The sequence below is a fragment of the Neopsephotus bourkii genome, unplaced genomic scaffold, assembly GCF_033783945.1.
Source record: "Neopsephotus bourkii isolate Nb327-2 ecotype Australia unplaced genomic scaffold, CSIRO-AGI_Nbou_v1 NB_234, whole genome shotgun sequence".
Lineage (NCBI taxonomy): Eukaryota > Metazoa > Chordata > Aves > Psittaciformes > Psittacidae > Neopsephotus > Neopsephotus bourkii.
Genome location: NW_026900744.1, coordinates 18,401,982 through 18,423,254, shown reverse-complemented (window position 1 = coordinate 18,423,254; position 21,273 = coordinate 18,401,982). Strand labels below are relative to the sequence as shown.

General features: G+C 45.4%; 1 protein-coding gene across 2 annotated transcripts in view; it reads right to left on the bottom strand.

Moving 5' to 3' along the window:
• Positions 1-15,887: 15,887 nt before the first annotated feature.
• The window catches only part of RC3H1 (ring finger and CCCH-type domains 1), an 82,406-nt gene continuing 77,020 nt past the window's right edge, over positions 15,888-21,273 (bottom strand). For both annotated transcript variants that reach the window (XM_061345650.1, XM_061345649.1), the window contains 6 exons: positions 20,435-20,813; positions 17,969-18,184; positions 17,529-17,666; positions 17,051-17,444; positions 16,644-16,708; positions 15,888-16,422 (listed from right to left, as the gene is read on the bottom strand). In XM_061345650.1, coding sequence (XP_061201634.1) covers positions 16,249-16,422; positions 16,644-16,708; positions 17,051-17,444; positions 17,529-17,666; positions 17,969-18,184; positions 20,435-20,813 — 1,366 coding nt within the window. In that variant the 3' untranslated portion in view covers positions 15,888-16,248. The remainder of the gene's footprint in view (positions 16,423-16,643; positions 16,709-17,050; positions 17,445-17,528; positions 17,667-17,968; positions 18,185-20,434; positions 20,814-21,273) is intronic.

Here is a 21,273-nt window from a genome sequence, read left to right as displayed (position 1 = left end):
TTCTTTTGAGGATGTATAATGTATACAGTAAGGAAGGATGAAGTTCTGATCCTTAAGGTGATGGGAGGAACAAAGAGATATAGAAAAAGAAATACACTTCATCTTGCTTGGGCAAAGCAAGCCAGGCAAGCAGAACATGGGCTTGGCAGGCAGGAGGAGACTTACCAAGTGAAAATAAAGCTTGCCTGCAGGCTGACTGCACAACTTGGGGCACATTGAAATATCTCCAGCCCTCACTTTCCCCATCTGAAAATTGGAACACAGGATCATTTTCCTGCCCCTTTAGAGGGATGAATTTGGAGAAGGGTAATGTATTCTTGCCTCACTTTATATATTTTTCTCTTTAATAAGTGACGGCTCTTACTGTTCCTCCCATGTCTCTCCAAAATCAGATGTGGTTTTAATGGACTTGTGTGGGGAGAAGAGAAAGGCTTAGTGCCAGGATCATGTGTAACAGGGATGTGCTCCTAAGAGAGGAACCTTTGCAGGTGTTCTGAGCTGAGCATCTGCAAAGTACAATTTCCTTGACCATTTCAAAGAGGAAAAATTGTATTTCATCTCCATTTTCCTTCTGTCCCTTCTTCCTCCTCTCCTGTCATGTGCATCGTCACACAGTGAATGATTTTCTAAGCGGCCACCTGAGGGACCAGTCCCACTGGGTTTCCTGTCGAAGGTCAAACAGGATTGTCCCGAAACAGTAAGGTTGCCAGAGAGCAGTCACAGAAGATAAGAGGGTGGCTAAGGTAGGTTTCATTGCAATTGAGGTGTGGGGAGGAGTGGAGATGTGCCGACTATGCTGCTTTAGTCATAGCTTTTGAAATTACCAAAAATCAAAAAGAAAAAGGTTAAAAACTTTGAAATCCTATCCTGTTCACACTAGAAAGCATCAAAAGTTACTTTTAGTTGCTGAAAAGATTTAAAAGTGTATTAAAATAGAAGTTTTAAAAGAATACTACCAAACTATAAAAGCATAAAATTATTTATATACATATATTATATATAAATATAATGGAAAAGTTTCCCTACTAAGCTTGCTGTGAAGAGAAGGGTGAAGGTGCAGTAATTGCTATACAAGCAACATTTTTCTGAAACAGATGGCAACCAATCCATCAAAGCATAATGATGAAGGGCTGACATAAAATGATGAATGCCTTTATTCATGTGGCACAGCTTTGAGTTTCTTTAGCAGGTTTTTGTTTTACTGTATCGATACTGTGAATGGAGGAGCATCCCAAGAGTCCAGGATGCCAGCGGTGAATTCTGTTTTGCTGATTCGCTACTTTCAATTGGCCTGGTGAAAACTATGGAATCAGTCCTTCATATTACACTAGGCTAGTCTGAAAACAAAGCTTGTGAAAGGTTTTTGTTTGTTTTTTTTTTTTTCTTTTATGGGTTGGGTGGGATTTTTTTGGGGGGTTTTTTTTGGTGCAAAGGTTGCCACTGTATAAATGATCATTTCTGATTGCATGCAAAAGAGCCAATATTCTTGCCTGGGCCTTGCTGAGGTGAAGTTTATAGCTTGTAGCTAGAGTCAGTATAAGGTATGGTAGTGGGAATCATTTTAATATTATTTCTGTACCTTTAATGGATGTGTATGTGTATGTATGTGTGGGAATCATGGTGTTTCTAGTGTTTTCTTGAACAGTGCTGAAAGCAGTTTAGGCCCATTCGCGCTAGGAGATGGAACCAGTTCAGAAGGAATTGTTTATTAAACTTTTCTTTCAGTGGCTGACTTCCTCAGTGCAGATAAGGCCAAGGTTCAAGAAAAAAGGGGTTGGAGGCTGTATACGGTATGAGAAAACCTCACGTGAAATTTCTGTCAGTGGAGCTGCTTTCCGTAAGAAAACGATAACCCTCTTCTGTTCCCTCTCCACTGGCACACTGTGTAGCTCTTTACAGTTGCATCAAAGCTGTAGAGAATCAGATGCCAACTTTCCAAGTGTGAATGCTTCTGTGATGGGTTGAAGGCACAGCTTTGCATTTCCACGTCTAGCTGCAGCTTTTTCCCCTCTGCCAAAACTGTGATTTCAACTGTGATTTAAGGAGGATGTGAAGAGAACTCTGTCATATTTTAATACCTCTGTGTGTAACATTTCTGTCCGCTTCAGAGTTAGGGCTTACTAACCCATTTGTTTGCTTGCCTCAGGCAACAGGGGGAACACACTCTGTTTCTGCAGTTTTGTTTCTTGGAGGAGAACACATTTCTTAGTTCTTTGCTGTGTCAGAGAAACCTTTCAAATGTGAATCATTGTGGTTATCTCCTTAAGCCTGCAGAAAGCCCTGGTGCCAAGTCACAGTATAGTGACGTGACGGTTGTCGTGGCCATTCCCTGCTGCTGCCAGGCTCCCTGTGAATAGCTGTGAAAATAGCAAGAACTGTGTTAATACTGTGCTGCTGCTTTGGGGAAAAGCTAAACCTCATCCTCTCAGGAGGATGACTGATGTGAAGCTGGGAAAGGGAAAAAGCAGAAGGTCTTTTTGCTGTCTTGCAGTGGGAGTATGTGAAAGCAAACTATGCTTTTTATTTCCAGCAGCTAGTTAAGAGAGGGATGAACGAGGAGGCTTTATGAAATGTGAATTTATAACAGGAGGCTGAGAACACACTTAAAGCCGCTTAATAAGATCCCGGGATATCAGCCTGGTCAGGGCAGCCAATGCAGAAGGGCAGTCCATCACTTGTCCTCCCAGCATTGTCTGGCCATCAGGTTCAGTCCTTTGACTTACTTACATCTTTTCTACAATATTTTCAAGCTGTGATTTAACTTCCAGAAGTTTGGGTGGCTGAAGGGCAGGAAGAATAGAAAGTGTTTTGTATCTCTGCTGCTGTTTTAATTCCAGCTGAGGTCAGTAGCAACTGCCTCTGTTCCTATCTGACAGCTCTTCAGAGATGAAATTGCATTTAGAACAAGCTGTGATCTTGCTGTAAAGCATGGCGGAGCAGGCTTGGTGGGGAGGGTACAGAGCCCTCTGAGATCAAGAGCAGATCTTCCTGCCTGTCCTGCTCTTGTTCTGTGACAGCTAGGTGACTGTTCCAGGGAAGGCTGTCCCACACCTTTATGCAATAGTACTGTCACTTAAAAGTTTGATGCCCATTTCAGTAAATGATTCTAAGCAGTCTGGTCTTCCAGCAGAATCCTTCTGCTGTCTTCAGGTGATGCAACCCTAATGATGCATTTCCAAGAGCAGAGTTGTAGCTTTTATTTGTTGACTTCATCTCTCGTGCAGAACCCAATGCATAAATAGAAAGACACCTGAAAAGGTGCAGTTCATTTGGGTGGAAGGTAGCATGTGAGGTAGACAGTCATGCATCTTTAAAACCAACAAAAATTGGCACCCCTTAAACTTGTTACTTCAACATTATAAAAATTCTCCTCTTTGATCCATGACATGCTTGCCTTACCAGCATCCAGGTGTTTCTGCAGATGAGTAACACCAAATGCTGTTCTTGCTCTACCGGAAATATTTTGGATGGGGGAAGTCAAGGAGCTGTAATTCAGGAGACTTCTAATTCTTGTCAAGGTTTGGGCTCTGAGTTTCCCCTGGGAACTGAGCCTGTAGCCAGGACTGCAGTCAGAAAGTCTGGGGTCTTTCAATGGAGCTGCCACTGACTGCTAGCATAGCCTCATCTCAGAGATGAGCATTATGTGTATCACAAGGTGAGATCCGTGCACAGACTTTGACATCTTCAGTGAAAGGTCCTAAAGAGGAGCCAGTTATCTTTATTTCAATTGTTATCATTCAAAGCATATTTTAATATAATACATACATATGTATGTATATGCATTTATATATAAATATATATATTTGTAACCAAATAAAAGCTAGACCTATGCAAATGCTACTAGCTGCTGCTTGAAACTAATGTCTACCAGAACATTTTGGAATAGATTTGAAGTAGATTTGTTGGGTTTTGTTGTTGGTTTTGTTGTTTGTTTTGTTTTTCAATAAAATGCAGCAGACCAAAGTTTTGCTGCAGTTAGTCTTACTAGAAATTTAGGTTATTCCTAATCTGGAGCCCACTCAAATGGGTTATAAAATTATCTGAAGAGTCCTACCATCTCTAAATAATTTCTGTCTGCCTTGGTATTATTGCTGAAAGGCTTTATTTTGTGAAACATAGGTAAACACAGAGGCTGGGATTAGGAGAGACTGAATGTGATGTTTGGGAGATAACTAGAAGAGAAGTAGAATCAAGAAAAGACTGGGAACCTTTTCTTTTGGATGTAGGATTGCATTGGCTTCAAGGAATCTTCCTCTTTGTGGAAATGTCTGTCACTGAGATGGAGGCAGTGATTGAAGCATCTCCGGGCTGAATTCTGGTCCCACTGGAGGTACCAGAAATCTTCCGGCTGAATCTGATGGCAGTTTAGTTTAGTCTGCTGGGAGAAATTTCATGTGGTTTCGACCATTTCTTTGTGTCAGATCCAATCTTTGCTTTTAGCATTAACTACCATATATCCAGCTGTAATCTTCAGTGCCCTTTGACTTTCTATTCCTGGTACTGTAGAAAATTCAGGTTTCCTGTAACATTATCCTTATCCCAACTGTGAACAAGTTACTACTGCTTCTTATAATTTATTGTCTTTCTGTTCCTGAACGTCTGTGTGATTGAGCTGTTCATCAGCACCACCTTCCAATGCTTCATTAGCTTTTATGCACAGGGAATTGTTGCAATGCTTAGGTTGACCATGCTGGTTGGAAGAGTAGAAGCCTTTGGAAAATGACTTTTGCTTCCTCTAGCTGTCATTAGGGAGTGCACACACACATATCTGTATGTACATATATATGTATACCTATATAAAGTATTTCAATATAAACTCATTTAGCATTATTCTTATTTAATTTATATTTTAATCCAATTGTAAACCAAAGTATTACAGCTTGTGAAATGATGTGTCTCGGAAATAGGAGGAGCCTTTTTAGACGGGAGCTCTAAAAGATCTTTGCTGACAAAAGCACAGATATGAATAAGACCGAAGAACTCATGCTGCTGAATCCTAGAGATTTGCATCCTTGGAAGGATTTCAGACCTGCTATGTTACCTTTGATGGTGGGAAGGCAGTGTGGGTTACCATTTTAAAGCAATGTTTTGGGGCTTATTTTTGTCATCCAGCATTACTTGGTATTTGAGGAATTGCTACAAGAGCAGTATGGCGGGGCATCTGATTGAAATGAGGCAACTGGTTAAAGCATGGTTAAGGCTAAGAAAGTGATGCCATGTAGTCTCATGTGCTTCTTGTGTCTTCCAGTCACAGATCTGGATGGGGTTGTGCCATGCTCAGCTTTGGGCATCTCCATACTCCCATGTTGAACATCCCTGTAGGGAGTTGCTCAGGTGGTAGTTTGAGTGAGTGCATTAAAAGCACAACTCAGTGGTGTTTCTACTGCTGGACTTTTCCAGCAGAATCACTCTAGAGTCTCTGCATCCTCCTGTGCCTGTCACAAAACCTGGGGTTTCTGCCCTGCCTCTTGAATTGGGATCCTTTAAGGAAGCACAGGGACTTGCCTACTAGAGTGCCTCAAGGAAATACTGTGTAAGAGAAAGTATGGCAGGAATTTAGGTTTGCTGTATGTGCTCTAACATGGATCTAAAGTGATTCTATGTGGTCTTCTGCCTGACCTCTTCCTTGTAAATGCAGGCTTTGGATGTTTTTTTGTAAACATGCATAGGAAAGATGGGACAGGCTGTTTCAGTGCTACCACTGCTTCTGCTTGTGTCCCCTTGGCTCACTGTTTCTTGCTGTAGTATCTGATAAGGGTTGGAGCTGAGAGGTGTTTGTTAAGATGGAGTATAGTGGGCACCAGGCCAGGTGCTCCGGGGCCTTGGCTCATCTGTGCTGTCAGAGCAACTAAAGCTCTGAACCCATGAGGCAGGGTTCAGGGCCTTCTTAAGACTTGGAGATTGCAGAGTTTTCCAAAGTACTGAATGGTTTTGTAGGAAAACAATTATGTTCTGGCAAGCCTAGAAACAAAAGGGAGAAGAAACCAAATCAGACTGTACTCTGGCAAACTGGAGCTAGAGAGAGGAAGCCACACAAACAGCCACTGATGTATTTAGTGTCTAATTTATAGTTCTAGAAAACCAGCCACTGCTATTTACTGGTATCTAGAGGTGGTTGGGGTTTTTTTAGTGACTTCTCTGGAGGTGCATGTTCTGCTGTCACTAATGGGATGAAAAAATGGGTTCAATATAAAATCTTGCTGATTCTTCTGTGCCAGGGAGTAATTGCCTTTCCAAGGAATTAACAAACACTAAGAACAAATTTACCTCTTAAGTCTCCCACAAGCTTCCCTCTGTCCCTTACAATGAGCAGAGTGATAGTCCACCTACCTTCGTTGATTAAACAAGTTCATTTAATACTCTCAGGTAGGATTAGTGCATACTTGCAGCTCATGATATATCACTGTGACCCACTCACAGTACAGATTTTAGCTACTAGATCCAGCAAATGTAAAAAGACTGTAAGCTATTATATTTGTAATTGTAGTCACCAGGTACTGTAGGTTGAGTACAAGACCCCTTCTGTGCTATGTGCTGCGCCAGTGCATAAAAACATCAGCTGTCACATCAAATTCCTTTTGATTGAGGCATCCTGTAAGCAACCTCAGTGCAAAGGTGCTTCTCAGGGCAGCTATCAGAAGAAGCTGGTCTGGGGGGTTGGAACTTGATGATCTTAAGGTCCTTTCCAACCCTAACCATTCTATGATACCAGCAGCAGATCCCATCCAGTTGCTGTGTCAAATAGCAGTTGCTCTGATAAATTGGGTAAAAGAAAAAGGGAAAGCAGGATCAGAAGAGAGGTACCTTAGACGAAGTGCTGGCTGCTGATTGAGCAGAAAAGGGTTATTTGGTTGAGGCAGTGGTCTCGATGTGGAATTTCTGTCATTTTTTTATTCAAATAACTTTCAATAACTTTTTTTTCCCACCAAAAATTTCCCAAGTTGATTACGTAGTATCATCAGTGTTAGTATGCTGCATCCAGTGACTCCTGAATGTTTAGTGGGTTGGTGATACTTTAGCTGGAGGCTTTGGGTGAGTGAGTTATGAATGCAGGCCGGTGGCTGTCTTTCCATGTAATCATTCTGATGGCTTTATGATACTGACCAAAAATGCTTCTTTTTGTTTTAAAGCTTTAATCATTTTCATGAAAATGTTGAAGAAAATCTTAACTGGAGAGTGAGCTGTTTTTGTTCTCTTTATTTAAATTCTCCTCCATCATTAGCATGTTATCTAAGAACTATTTCTGTAACACCCACAGTAGGACATTATAGGACTCTGCAGATCACAGAAGGTTTAAAACCTGTGGCTGTAGGAGGTGATGTTTGTAATATGGTTTTCATGCTGTCATAGAGGTTGGGAGGAATGAGAAAGGGTCTTTGCAGAGGTCCGGTCTCTGTCGCAGTGTGGATGGAGCCACTGGGCACAGGTGCCTGCTTGCAAGGGGCTTCGAGGTTAAAGGTAGAGCTGGGATTTTCCTCAGAGATTTTCCTTGTGGCTTCCCACTGCATGAGTGCTTCAGGAGTGGACAACAAACTGCTGCCTTCAGCATCAGGAGCACAGTCAGCATCAAGGCTGTGTGTCAGGACCCTGTGCAGGAATCTTAGGAGGGGAATTGTGCACCTTCAGAACCAAAAAGTTGAACTTTTGAAAGGCTTTTGTGAATGAGGAGTTAAACCTGCTTTTGGCAGGGTGGTGGAGCAGGCCTGGGGGTTTTGGCTGTTAACATATATTCAGATCCTTGTTTTTGCAGGGTGAGATGGGCCATTTCAGAAATCTGGGCAAGGAAAAGTGGTAGCATTTGAACCCTGTGTTCTCATTCCAGGTTTGCACCAAGAACCACACCAGGTATGTGGATACCATCGATGGGGTGGAGGGGGAGTTGTGCATGACACAATGAGGCTGGGAGGTGTATGTGTTACATCGGGGCTGCTGGGTGCCCCGTGCCAAAGCTGCACCAGGTAAAACCTGGCAACTGTGGAGACAAGTAGGATGGTGAAGTGTTCATCAAAAGTGGTCTGAGCTGCGCTGGTCAAGCTTGCAGGGTATTAGCTTTCTAATGAGGTGGTGGTAAGTGTTGGGAGGGCACTAGGACACATTTCACTGTAAGCTACTTGCATGGTGTTTCTGCTGAGCCACAGGGCTGTGTTGTACCAGCACAGCCCTGCACAAGCTCCCCTTGCTTATCCCCTATTGCTGCACACAGCGTCAGTGGAGCTTGCCAAGCTGAAACTGTCTCCCTGGAAATAAGAGGGTGTTTACCTGCAAAACATGGCACAGGCAGAGAAGCAGAGCAATGTGGGAATTGTGCCCCAACTAGAGCCAAGACCCTTTAGCCCTGGGGGCAGACAGCTAGAGACCTGTCACTGAGGGAAGGGGCTCAGGTTTTCTTGTTAGCTAGAGGGAAGTTATCATGTCTGCTGCAAAAAAAGCTGCATGTGTGGCCTGGGGTAATTTTTGCTAGAAAACCAGTTATATTACTGGTGCTATTGCAGCAGCAGAATAACTGACAAAATACTTGATTTTGTTAAAAAAAAAAAAAAGTGTTACTTCTAATCTGGCAATGGTGACCTGCTTACATAATCTAGTGTGTGATTCACATCACACTTCTTACACAGCTGGTTTTATTTCCCCACCTTAGAAGTGGTGGCAAATCTCACTACAGCCACAGACTCATTGGAGTCTGTACATGGAGAGAGGCCCTTTTCCTCTGCTGCTGAACCCTGTAAAGGATTCAGTCTTCAAAAGAATGGAAAACAGCAGCACTTCAACCGTGCAGGTAGTTTGCCTACATTAGCCAGAATTTCTTGAGATAGCCAGGGACACACCATCTGGTTCTTTCTAGCCTGAAGCATTTATTGTACCAGGGAAGAAATCTGCAAAGTGCAAACAGAGATAGTGAGAAAAGGAGGTTGGCTTAGCAGGGAGTGGGGAGATATCAGAAATAGGAAGAGGGCTCATCTGTCTTCAGCAGTGGCTGGGGCTATTGGCACTGGAAACCACCAGGAGGTGTGGGCAGAATAGGTGAAACAGCAGCAAAGCGTTATTGGGAAGAAGCATGCAGGTGTGTCTGGCATTTTGTGGATGCTGTGGGCAGGGAAATGCTGGTTTTAGAACCTGCATATGTTCAGCAGCATGCAGGAAACCCTCCTGCCTTGGGAGACAGGCATGCAAAGACACTTATACACTATCCTGAAACCATAAAGCTGAGTAGCACCAGTGTTTTCCATCCTGGAGCTGTGAATAGTAACAAGGGAAAATGAGTCAGTCCCTTGTGGAGGCAAATTTACTGTGCAGATTTCAGAAACTCCATTGGAATGAACTCAAGGGTGGCAAGGGAGGACTGGAAATGGGTAGTACCAGACAGATTTCAAAGTGCCATTTTCTGAGTGTTAGGTTTTCTAGCCTGTGTTTAAGCTGTTGAAGACTGAAGTTTGCTTCTGTTTCAGTGCTATCATCTCCTTTACCTACATAATTTCTGCTGTTTAAACTCAGCAGCCAAGAGGAGGGTGCAGACAAGATGGAGCCAAACTCTTCTCAAAGGCGTGTGGTGGAAGAAGGGGCAGCAGTAGGCAGACATTTATACAAGGAAGATTCAGGTTAGCAATTATACATTTTGTAATAAGACATTTTTTCACTATGAGTATAGCCAGACAGTATTGGAACAAGGCCTCCCACCCTCCCTTACTTTGAACTTCTCTGTTACTCCTCTGGTGTATAGAATATTGCTCCACCTCATGCTACACTGCATAACACATAACAAGGGACAGAGAGTGTTACCCTACCAGTGCATTTCCAGTTAGTTTTTTTTTTCATTTATCAATATTTAATCCATGAAATAGCATCTTGTGTGCCACAGTCTATGGAGAAATCCAGCTGCTCCGCATGCGTGAGTGCAGCCTCCAGGTTCCTGTTTCCATTAGACTACAGCAAGCTGTATTTTTTTTGTTACTTTGTTTTAGTATTATCATGTAAAAATGGGCAGCTTTAATGGGCTTCCTAGTTCATATCAGTTAAGCTTTTGAAACATATTCAGGTATCTCTTAAATACTGCTGTGTAAGTTCCTTATTTAATCTGACATATTCCAGTTTATTATTTTACTGCAGTTATCTAAGGCAGTACTTAAAAACATCAGTGCATTCATTGTTTGCAGACTGTCAACTATTTTAAGCCTCCAGCTTTACTTAGTTTTTGCCAATGTACTTAACCCCCTCTCCCCCTCAGATCTATGGTTGTCTTCATTGTTTTTATGTTGCAGTGAATCTTATTTATTTAAGAACTCCTCTTGTCTTTGCAGTCAGACCTAATACTATTGGCTCTGACACTGTGAAACTAACTAGAAATGGAAAATGAAGCTAGATTGGTTAGCTCTGCTGCCGGTTGTGGAATGGGAAAAGTAGCAGCATAAAAGGAGAAAAATACGATTGACATTACTCAGTCTGGGGCGGGGAGAGGAATCGCAAGACTATGGCTGAGAAATTGCTTGGAAATTAGTTTTAACGTGATGATGTTACTTTGCTGGTTGCCCATTTGGTCAAGTTTAAAAGCTGTTTCTTGAGACCGAGAAGATTGTCTGGGGTCTGTTCGTTCGTTTATGCGTCTAGGGCATTGGTTTGATGTGGGAGTTTGTGCTCCCGTGATGTTCTGTTCTTAGAGTTTACATGTCTAAGGAAACTCTATGGATTACTGTGAAGCTTTTATTTAATACTTCATTGCATGTAAATTGGTAACTGAACACAGTTCTTGGCTTAAAGAGGTGAGGGCTGGTGGGGAGGAGGAAGGTGCCATTTTGTCACGGAGGCTGGCAAGTGCAATTCTCCCTGTGACAGCTTTGATTTTGGCAAGAGGTGTGAAGCCTTGTCACCCCTGCGGCTGTCTCCTTGTCCACAGGGTGCTTTCAATCAGCTGCACCCATGCCAGAGTCAGGATGAATTAGTCTTAAGTGCTTTCTAAAAACACAGGGATGTTTGTTTGCACAGGCTGAGGACAAACCCCATCTCTGATGGAGATGCAGGGAATGATGTTGTAGGTGGTGCACAGGTACTTTTCTCATGTGTTAGAAGGTTTCCTAAACCAGGGTTATGCTCTTGTGGGGAGCAGCCCATGTGGAGGGCAGGTGAATTCTGGATGGAGAGTAGAATTTTATCATACCCTTTGCTTGAGACTAATTCCTTTTGCCTCCCCTAAAGCACTTGCCTGGACAGAAAGCTGACATGCAACAGCTTCCAGGGCTACACTGTAACAGGGCAAGTGCCTGTGAGAAATGGTTTGGAAAGGGGAGTGTTGTCATTCAAATAATGCATGTTTCTTTGTGTTCGTGTATGTAAAAATGCTAACAGTTAGGAGATAGGATTACTCTCACCAAGGGGTGCAAGAGTAATCCTTCTTGGTGGTAAAACAGGGACTTTTCTGAATAAGCTCTTTTAAAAGCTCAGTTAGGAAGAGAATAATATGCAGCCGTATGTTTGTGTGGTAATGTATTCCTCACCTTGTGCCCCAGGCCTACAGGGAGGGTTAGCGAAGGACAAGAGAAGCCTGTATCAGAGGTTAGCTCACAGGAATGAAAGCAAGCTATTCACAGTACTGCTTTTGTCTGAGAAGTGAAGGGAACCGATGCAGTTTTCCCCTAAGTCTCTGGTATCTTAAACACTAGCTGAAGCTCCCACGAGCTAAGCCCCAGTTGTCTCCGAAGCTGCCCTGTGTCCCCCCCTTTCCCCAGTGTCACCCCCCTCTTCCCTGTACAACACTGTGAATATGACACCGGTAGCTCTTTTTAACGTTTCCATTTGAACTGCTCAGAGCATGAAATGCTGTCCTACGCTGTCACACAGTGACGCTGTAGCAGACGAGCTGTGATAGAGAGCCCTGTTCAGCTGAACAATAACCCCCAGACAGGGCGCTGATGGTTGAGCACTTCCTTGCAGAGCAATGGAGGAGCATTGTAACAAGAATTAACAATGTTAGGTGGCTTTCATAGCAATTTGCTAATCAGATTTGTTTTCGTAACGAACTAAACTGACAATCAATTTCTAAAATATAAAAGCCTCTTAGAGGGAATAGTCAAGTATGTCTTCAACAGAAAGATTTAACTGGGATAACTTTGAATGAAGAGCACAGCATTTGTTTCCTTTTCTTTTTCTTTTTGAGCAATCACTCTGGAAACAGAGTCACATCCAGCAGCAGAAGATTCACAGGACAGTAACTACCTCTCTCTCGCGGAGTGCTGAGGTTACCACACTACACACTCTATCAGCAAAGCTTTCACTTAAAAGAGATTTGTTTTCCTTACCTCTGTGTTTCAGAAATGCAGGTCTGCTCTGTAAAGTGACTCTGAAAATGGCATCTGGCAGGAGCAGGAGGAAGCCTTTCAGGGTCCATTGTCCCTCTTTGCCACCAGTTTCTTGATGTGACCCTTGCAGGTTTGCTCTGGGGCTGCGACAGTTCAGGGTGGATTCACTACTTCACGTATCCTGTGTAATAGCGAACTGTCCCGCAGGCCAAAGGCTGCTGCCAGAGCTGCGAGACTGCAGGCTCCACTTCCTGCACTGGGGAATTAGGTAATGGTGTGGAAGTTAAAGGGAGAATCCGTCTCGCTCCTGCCTCCAGGGCAGCAGGCAGCGGTGAAAAAAGCAATAAAATGTAAAACACTTTTATATGTTGTTCATTAGTCAGCAGATCTGACTCTGCAAATTTATATATATATATATATATACACAAACACATTCAGAGAGCAGATCTCTCATGTGAAAAGGTGCCATTTTTTTCTAAACAGAGTCCCTTTCCAAACTAGAACAGCACTTTAAGTAGGTTCCTCTTAAAAAAAGAAAAAAAAATAAAAAATCAAAAAATAAATAAAATAAAAAAAAAACCACAAAAAAACCCTTTACTGAAGAGATGCACTTTAAATCATAAGATGAGTATGGCTGTTGCTGGCCTTGAAACACAGCTGTACAGGTAGGTGGCTTCTTGTCAGCCAGAGCCTGGGAGGGAGCGATGTTGCCAGACCCTCGGCTGCCACTGGCAGCCCAAAAACTACCGCAGCTCTACCTCCCGCTCCCGCAGCCCTCCCGGCCCGGCCCGGCACTGCCCCTGCCGACACTGCAGACAGGAGTTCCCACCGCAGCCACAGGCCTGGTTGCAGCTCAGCCATGCTGTAGCACTAACAGGACCGGCACGCAGCCGCCTGTTGGAACACTTTTGTAATCGGTAAGAAAAACCCACCCTTGTCTGTAAAAAGTAAACCCCATTTATAACAGGTCAGAAGTTACACCCAGTTACAACACAGCAGAGGGCCCGTGCGCCTGCACTGGGCTGAGCTAAGCTGAATGAGCAAAGCCAGGACAAAGTTGTTACTGGGGTTGTGGGTTCGGTGTTTTGGGTTTTTTTCCCCCATAACATGGATATGGAGCCCTAGTCAGTTCAGTTTTGGTTGTTTGTCTTTTTAAATCCAAGTTCATGTGTCCCACATCAATTCTGCTCTGAACTGGGCTGCAGAGCAACCATCTGTAAGAAGAATTGTGCCGTCACCTTCAACTGTTGACCTATATATCAAGCTTTTTAGGACAAGTGTCCTAACTTTCAAGACTTACTTTCCCAGTTAAGAAATTTCCTGCTGTACTAATTCTCTTATTTTATTTTTGGTTGCAATCCTTACTTCAAGAAGAAAAGTCAGTGTTCACACTAGGCTGCAGCAGGTTGAAGTGTGAGCCTGCTGTGTGCAACTTGTGGATAGCAGACTGTTCTCCAATGATTTTTACAAGCTGTTCCCAAGCTGGGTTATCCACCATTGCTTTCCTTCTCCTCTTCCAGTGGGAGCTGGCAGGCAGAAGCTCTTTGGAGTGGCTGCTGGCTCTATGGCCAGTGGCATCCAGGGATGGCCAGTGCTGCTGGAGGAGGGGCAGGCAAGGGTGGTAAGAGAACCAGAGCTGGGGAAGGGGGGGAATAAAACCAAGGTAGAGGCGACTGTACAATTGCATTGAAAGCAGTTTAGCAAAAGCGCTCTCGTTGGACAGCTTTAAGAACAATGTGAATGAAAATTTAGCAACTTGGGTAGGAATCTGAAAATTCTATAAATGTATACTTGAAATTCTGTTTGTATTAAAAAAATTTGCATTTTCTTCTTTCTTTTAACACTGTGTAAAAGAACATTATGCATGTGAGTGGTTTGAGAAGTAAATGGTTTAATACTCATATCCTTGTCTGTGTCTTGTAGCTGACTGGTCTGATCTGACATTGATTTTCTCTTTGCTGCCCGCTTCAGATCAGCTGCAGTGGGAGAGCCTGGTCCTTGCTTTAGCCAGTTCTGCACTGCCCTGAGCTTAGCAACCTGATGGAGGCAGGGCAGTGCCAGGTGACCTCTGTCCTTTATATTTTGAGGTTTATCTCACCACTTCTGCAGGCTCAGCCCTTTTCGCTCTCACCAGGTAGAGAAAACACTGTGCTCTCACTGCAGGCCAAGGGCCTGATTCCTGTTGCAACAAGAAGGCTTTCCCAGGCACTGATGGCAGGTGAGGGAGACCCAGCACTGCCTTAGCCCCCTCTCTCACCAGCCTCCACCTCCATGGCCTGGCACACAATGACAGAGGCACAGGAGGTTGTATGTCTCTGGACATACACATGAAGTAAGCACAATGAAATAAGCAAGCAGAAGGTGGGCTCCAGCAAGAAATACCACAGCAGTGACCACCAGAATAGGTCAGGGAGAAAAGCAGCTGCTTTCTAAACTCTTATTTCCAAACTGCTCCCCCTTTTCTTCCAGGGCCCCAGCATCTGTATTACATACACAGCTTTCCAAGGTACTACTCCAGACAAGCTTGTCAGCACAAAAAGGGGAAGTACTTTACAGGTCTCTCTCAAGTGTGCAGGGGACTGACTGCTATAGCCCTGTGATACAACAGAGGAGTTGACTCTTCATGTCCAAACCACACACCACTTGCAGCACAAATAGAGATGCTCAAGACCTTCCTACTGGGGAACAAGAGGGAGTCCTGCAAAACCCCTTACTGCTTCCAAAACTAGGGCCAGACTGACCAAGCATCTTTTCACACCAGCTCCATCAGACTGGTACGTCTGAGTTAACTCCCTCATTGCTTGGCTTGCTGTGGCAATTGCGGCAGAGAAAACGCCTTCCTAAAGGCAGATGCTTCACTGGTTCTCCAAAATCTGGAGTAAACTGCACACTGGGGAGTGCCATCTACTGGTGTCTTTAACAGCTGTCTGCACACGCTCCTCTAACGTGCTTAGGACAGGACTGTGCTTTCACTGCCCTTTTTGGTTTAAACACTTGTCCTAAATGCAGAAATCTTAGAGGAGAGCTCACCGTTCTTCTGCATTTTGAAGACAACCCTGTCAGAGGCCCTGCACCTTTCACGGACCAGAGGTCAGATCACACCTGTGGCATGGCAGCAGACCAGGGCACCTCAGCTCTAGGAATAAACTTGCAGGTGAAATAACAGATTTTTAACAGAATTACAGACCTTGGTTACCTTGCCTGGGCTTAGTCAGGGCTCAGACACCCCTACTACAGGTTAGCTTTTACTGTGGAGCTAGTTTAAATCTTCATACTCAACAGATTCAAAGCTTTGACTACACAAGGCTTTCACTAGTGACTACTCAGTACTCGAACACGTTGGACGTGTCAGAGCTGTTGGCAAGTAGGGCTTTGGTGTTTGGCAGCTCTTCCACCTACCAGCTGCTCCATGCAGAGCTGTGGAAACACCTCTGCTGATGTTTCTGGCTCAGCCAGCACATGCCATTTGGCTGCTGCTTTTCCACTGACCTCTGCAGTGTGGGGTTGCTCTGCTGGGTCTGCAGAGAGCAGGAAAAGGGCCCATCTGTTGAAAGTGTTTAAGTCTAGGAAGGGACTTAGTGAAAACTGTCCATTCAGAGATCAGTTTGTTACGTACAGATCTATAGGTTTTTAATGAACCAGGGGATCAGAGTTACAGTTTGAGGCCTGAAAGGGAGGAGGGTTGGCTATAAGAATGACAGCAATGCTGGACTCGGGCTTGGGTGCCGCTAAAATACTGGTGTGGGAAAAAATGCTGTTTCCCTTCGAATGAAGGATGGAGCAGGTGAGCGCCCTCCCCTGACACAGCAAGGAGGAGCAGTAACAGCCCACCCGGGTGCAGTTCCTGCAGCTTGCACCAAACAGTAAGACCAACCACCCTGAGCAGCCGTGGCTTTTTGGCAGTACCCTACTGCCCTTTTCCAGAGGCAGAGGAGGGAAAAGCGAGGCCCTGTAAGATGCTTTAGGAGCAAGGATCAGATATTCTGCCCATGAAGATAATAGTGTTGAGGGCAGCTTCCCGGATGAAAAGGAGGAAGGGCCTGTTGGCATTGAAGATTATTCTGTTCATGGGGAAGGAACGGCCAGAGACGGTGACAGCTGTGGCAGCTGATGCCTCGCTGCCTTCTTCATTCACCTACCAACCAAAAGAGAAAATGGGATTAAAATGAAGGCATTATGCAGAATGTAGAGCTCCCCCTCCTTCCCACAGAAGGTGCGTGCCCAGCTTCCACCTCTCCCCACAGCCCCAGATCACTGAGGAAGTGAACAGCTTGGGTTCAGAGCTATTTGTCATTTTAATGCTCCGTGTTTTTAAGAACAAGGAGAAAGATACCCCCAGGACCAAACAAGGCTTACCTCGAGGAAGGCTTTGTGGAAAGCCTCAGATACATACAAGTCTGTACGGCCCTCTGCAATGATACCTGAAATACAAAATGGGGAAAGTTAAAACTATGTTTTTAGCAGCTCAAGAGAGAACACAATTCCATCCTTCATGGCCTGTGTTCAAGCAGAAGGTATGTCTGCCCTAAAACAACACTCTCCACCAACTGCAGTTAACTGCTTAGCTCCCACGTCCTTAGTGCAGAGCAGGGCTGTATGTCCATGATGGGTCTTGACCACAGAGTCCATCACTGAATACAGCAACACCTAAATGCTTTCCTGTTCTCATTCCTCACGTGCTGCTGTACTTACTGCCCTGCCACCTGTGGAGGAACAGTTATCCCCCGACCACCACCCTGCACCACCCCGTCTCCACATCTGACCTGGGAGTCTGGCATTTTCCGGACTGAAGAGATCTTCCAGCCCCATTTTTCTCAGCTTCTCCTTGACACTGAAGCTGTCCTCAACACGGAAACGAGGGAGGTAGACAGAGAGAGACACCTCTGTCATGGAGTCTATCCAGTCCTGCAGCTTCTCCGATGTCAAGTCTCGCTCCACCTCCACCAGTGGTGTCCCAGCATTGGGCAGGACCAGCACCATCGTGATATCATCCCCTTTGTAAGGCAGCTCCAGCACCTGGACTTTGTCCTGGTGGATGGATGCGTGGTGGAATTTGGACTCTTGGTACATAACAGGGACTTTGCAGACCTCACCGTTGGCTTTATGAAATAAATCCAGTTTTGTGTTTGGAGCTGGGAATTGTGATTTCCAGTGCCCCTAAAAGGGAGATAGAAGGGAAAAACATAAGCATTGCTTTTCTCCCTAGGAAACAGGCTGTTCCCCCAGTTTTGTTAGCCATACCTTAAAATAAATGGTGTTGACCAGGACCAAGACGGTGAGATCATCAATGCCTCTTTCTGGGATCACTTCTGTAATGCGCTTCTCTGTCTTATTAGCCACCCACTCATTAATGATCTTCCTGGAAAGTTCTGGCTTCTCCTGCAGGAAGAGACCAAGAAAGGTGAAGTAAGTCAAGGGTTTTAAACACCTCTTTGGATCTCTTCTGCAGGAGACAGATGAACTGGGTATGTGCTCAGGGAGGACATGGCTCCCAGCGTAGTGCTGCAGTGTTTTGGAGTGAAGACTGGGGAAGTGACTGGGACAGGAGGAGCTGCATCCCATACTCCCTCCTGCCTTCACACCTAGAGCAGGGCACTTCTGTAGGCAAAAGATAGGGATGCAGCAAAAGCAGGCTCGTGGGAAGGAAACAAACAAGAAAATCCCAAGTGGTTCAAACTCACTTTGAAGTTCAAGGGCCAAAGTTTTGCTCCATAAACTATTTCACTGATGTTCTGGTAAGTCTCATTAAAGACCAGAGATTTCTCCCCGAAGAGGCGGTTGGCTGATACCAGCTCTGAGGATTTGTTGGCTTTCTTGTAAAGCCGGCAGTTCAGCTTGGCAAAGAAGAAGTGGATCTGATCAGATGTCTTTTCTGAAATGGTGTCAAACCGGAAGACCTGGAGGAGCCAAACAGCAATAAGGAATCTGTGAGCAGGCTCTTACATTCACATAGCTCCTGGGCCCCACAGCAAGTGGCAATGCAGCCTTTGCCTGCTGCTCAATAGCCTAAATCATGGACCCAAGAAATTTGCGGGTCCTCAGAGCTTCACCCTCCTATGATTAACTGGGAACCCAAATCTACATAAGACCAACGCATCACCAGCCCAAGCCCTAGTTTTGGAGAGTCCAAAATGGAGAATGAAACACTGCTCAGCATGCAGAAGTCCTACTGCTCCTCTTTCTGCCTCTGGCTCCCTTGCTCTCCATCCATACTCTGCTTTTGACTGGTTCCAGCTTCTGAATGTCTTTGATCCAGCATCTTACCCAAGAGAAGACTCTGACTCTTGCTCAATGAAGTCCCTTCCCTAGAGCTATTAGCAGGGCACCTGCCTTGATCTGCCTCTCTCTCTACCTCTGTTCCCCATCCACTTTCATTGCCCCAGCTGTCAGGGGAAAATGCATAACTTTATATGTGCCTATTAAAGTGTGGGCATGATTTACCTAGACACTTCAGGTGGTTGTGCAGAACACACACTAAGGTGTTGGTGATGTTTTGATCTGTGCATTCTGACCTCTGTCAAGGAACAGATCCTAGCTTCCCATATGAACACCCAGGCTTCCCCTGCTGCTGTTGAAATTAACATAGTTTATACAGTGTTCACATATCCCATACCACACCCCAGAGAGCCTCACATGAGATGAGGATTGTGCTCTTGGGGCCTGGAAGCATCTCTTCAGATCAGTGGTCACAGGGTTTGTGTTAAACACTCCTGTGATGATGCCAAAGGCTGCTTCTTCCCAGGAGGAGCAATTCTCATGGCCTGTTGAGCAACTCTGGTACCTCTTACCTATTTTTGCTGGGAATGGGAATATGCAGAAATTGTTCTGCAGGAAGGTTTCTGCAGCACAATGCATTTTTTCTCATCTGCGCCTAGCTGCCAGCTGGAAGGAGAGTTGTGATTTGTCTACTACTACCCAACCTCAGGGCTTTAAGGCACAGAAAATCCCACATGTTGCTCCACATGAACATCCAGGATCTCTGGCACCATTTCCTATGAGGCAAAGGTGGTATTACTGGCCCTTGTGTAGGGAAAAAGGGGGATCTGCATCCTGGGTGGCTCAGTGAGAGAAGGGTCCCCTTCCAGTGAGAAGGGCTGCCCAGAGGAGAAGGGGTAAGTGATGATTTTGGAGATGTGGTTCACTGCTCTGCTCTGCTCTGCTCAGACCGTGTGGATACCAGCAGGACACCCCAGCGTTACTTACTCCGGAGGCAGAATTTGTAAGGAGAGCAGCAGTGGGAGCAGTTTGATTCTCACCTCCTGTTGCAGGGAGAATGGCACCTCTGGGCTGTAGTCTCCTGTCTGTGGGGAAGGTACAGGCAGTACCAAGCTCCACATGGCAGAAGAATGCACCTGCAGTTATCAGGTGAGCAGGTCTGATAGCGAGAAGGGTGCTTGGATAGGCAAGGAGTTAGCTGGTCCCATGGAAGAGCCAGAACTTAGATTAGCTCAGTTCTAACTTACCCTCTGTAAGTTTAGGAGCCCCTTCCTGGGGAGCTCAGGCCCTTACTGTGCTGCTCTAATACTGCCCCACACAACAGAATAGAAGCTGTTTAGTCCTGAGTAAGTGCTCAGACTGCTCTACGCTTACTACAAGGGGCTTTCAAGAAATAACTGATGCTCCTGTGCTCCCACAGGGTGGCAGAGCCCTGGGAGCCAGGTGGAATGCAAGTGTCCCGTGTGTCTTATTTTTGTCCCAGGGAAGAAAGGAAATGTGAAAAAATAGCCTTTCCCAATGGGATTTGGTTTTACAGCTTTTCCTGCTTTTTGAAGAACAGGCCTAGCTACCTGCTCAGCTACATCCTTGCCTGATCTGCAAGAAACAAACTGTTCCCATTCCCTTCCCTCATCTCCCAAATGGGCTTCCTTTCCTCCAGATGAAATTAATCTCTCAAACCCAGGAAAGCTATCCTGAATGTGGGATCCACTTAGGGAATCAGAGAAAAGAGCTGGGATCCAAGACAATCCAGAGACAAGCAGGCTGTGTATGTCCTTCCCAGGGGCTTGTTTGAATAAAGGTCTCCCTTCCCAAGCCAGGAGGCCATGCTGACCCAGAGAGCCCTTCGGCAGCAGTCAGCTGCTATCACATTTGCTGTCTTTCAGTCCCTGGTGACAGCTACAGATATAAGCTGAAGGAATGCCACTGACCTCCATGAGCTGCTGCAGGGTGCTACCACAAGCTCCAAGCTTGGTCATGGCAAAGGCTGTAGAAATGCTGAGGGGTGACATGAAGATGTTTTCCCCATTGTCCTTGGAGTCAGCCAGGTACTTGTAGAAGACAATAGCAAAGCGCGAGTTGGCCTTCGACAGCTCCCAGACCCTGGGGTTTGTAGACTCTGGGAGCTTTCCCTTCCCTGGCTCTTGCCCCTCACTCTCCTGGGGCTTCTTCTCAGGGTTGCGATAGATGCAGATGGGGTTCACTGGGATGTCACGAGGCTTTGCAGTGCAGACGTCTTCCACGACGTAGTGTTCAGGGGCAGCCAGACCCCAGACACTGAAGAGACACACCACAAAAAGATGCATTGTCCTGGAACCAGAAAGAGAGCACTTATACACGCTTGCCTGCTCAGAAAACCCATTCTGCTGCCACAGCCTGCGGGCCCTGTTTTAACCAACACAAGTGACATGAGCCCCATGGTCCTCTTCAATCACCCTTTTGTGCTGTAGCTGCAGTATAAACTGAAGGACAGACAGACACCACCAGCAGGACAAGCGTGCCTCTGAGCACGCACTGCTTTTAGAATTAATACACTGGAAGTGGTGCTGTCCCAGAGCCCTGGGTGCCCTCTGGGTTAAGCATCAGGCTCAGCCCTGACAAGTTTGTACAAAACTGATCTGAACCCCTCAGTCCTTCCCACCAGCCAGTCAAGGTGGCTCAGTGAAAGGACTCTGCCCGTGCGGCCTTTCCCCAGGCCTGCCCATGACAGGAGCCAGCACAGAGCCCCCCTGGCTGCCCTGACCAGATGCAATTATGTTTCTGTACAGAT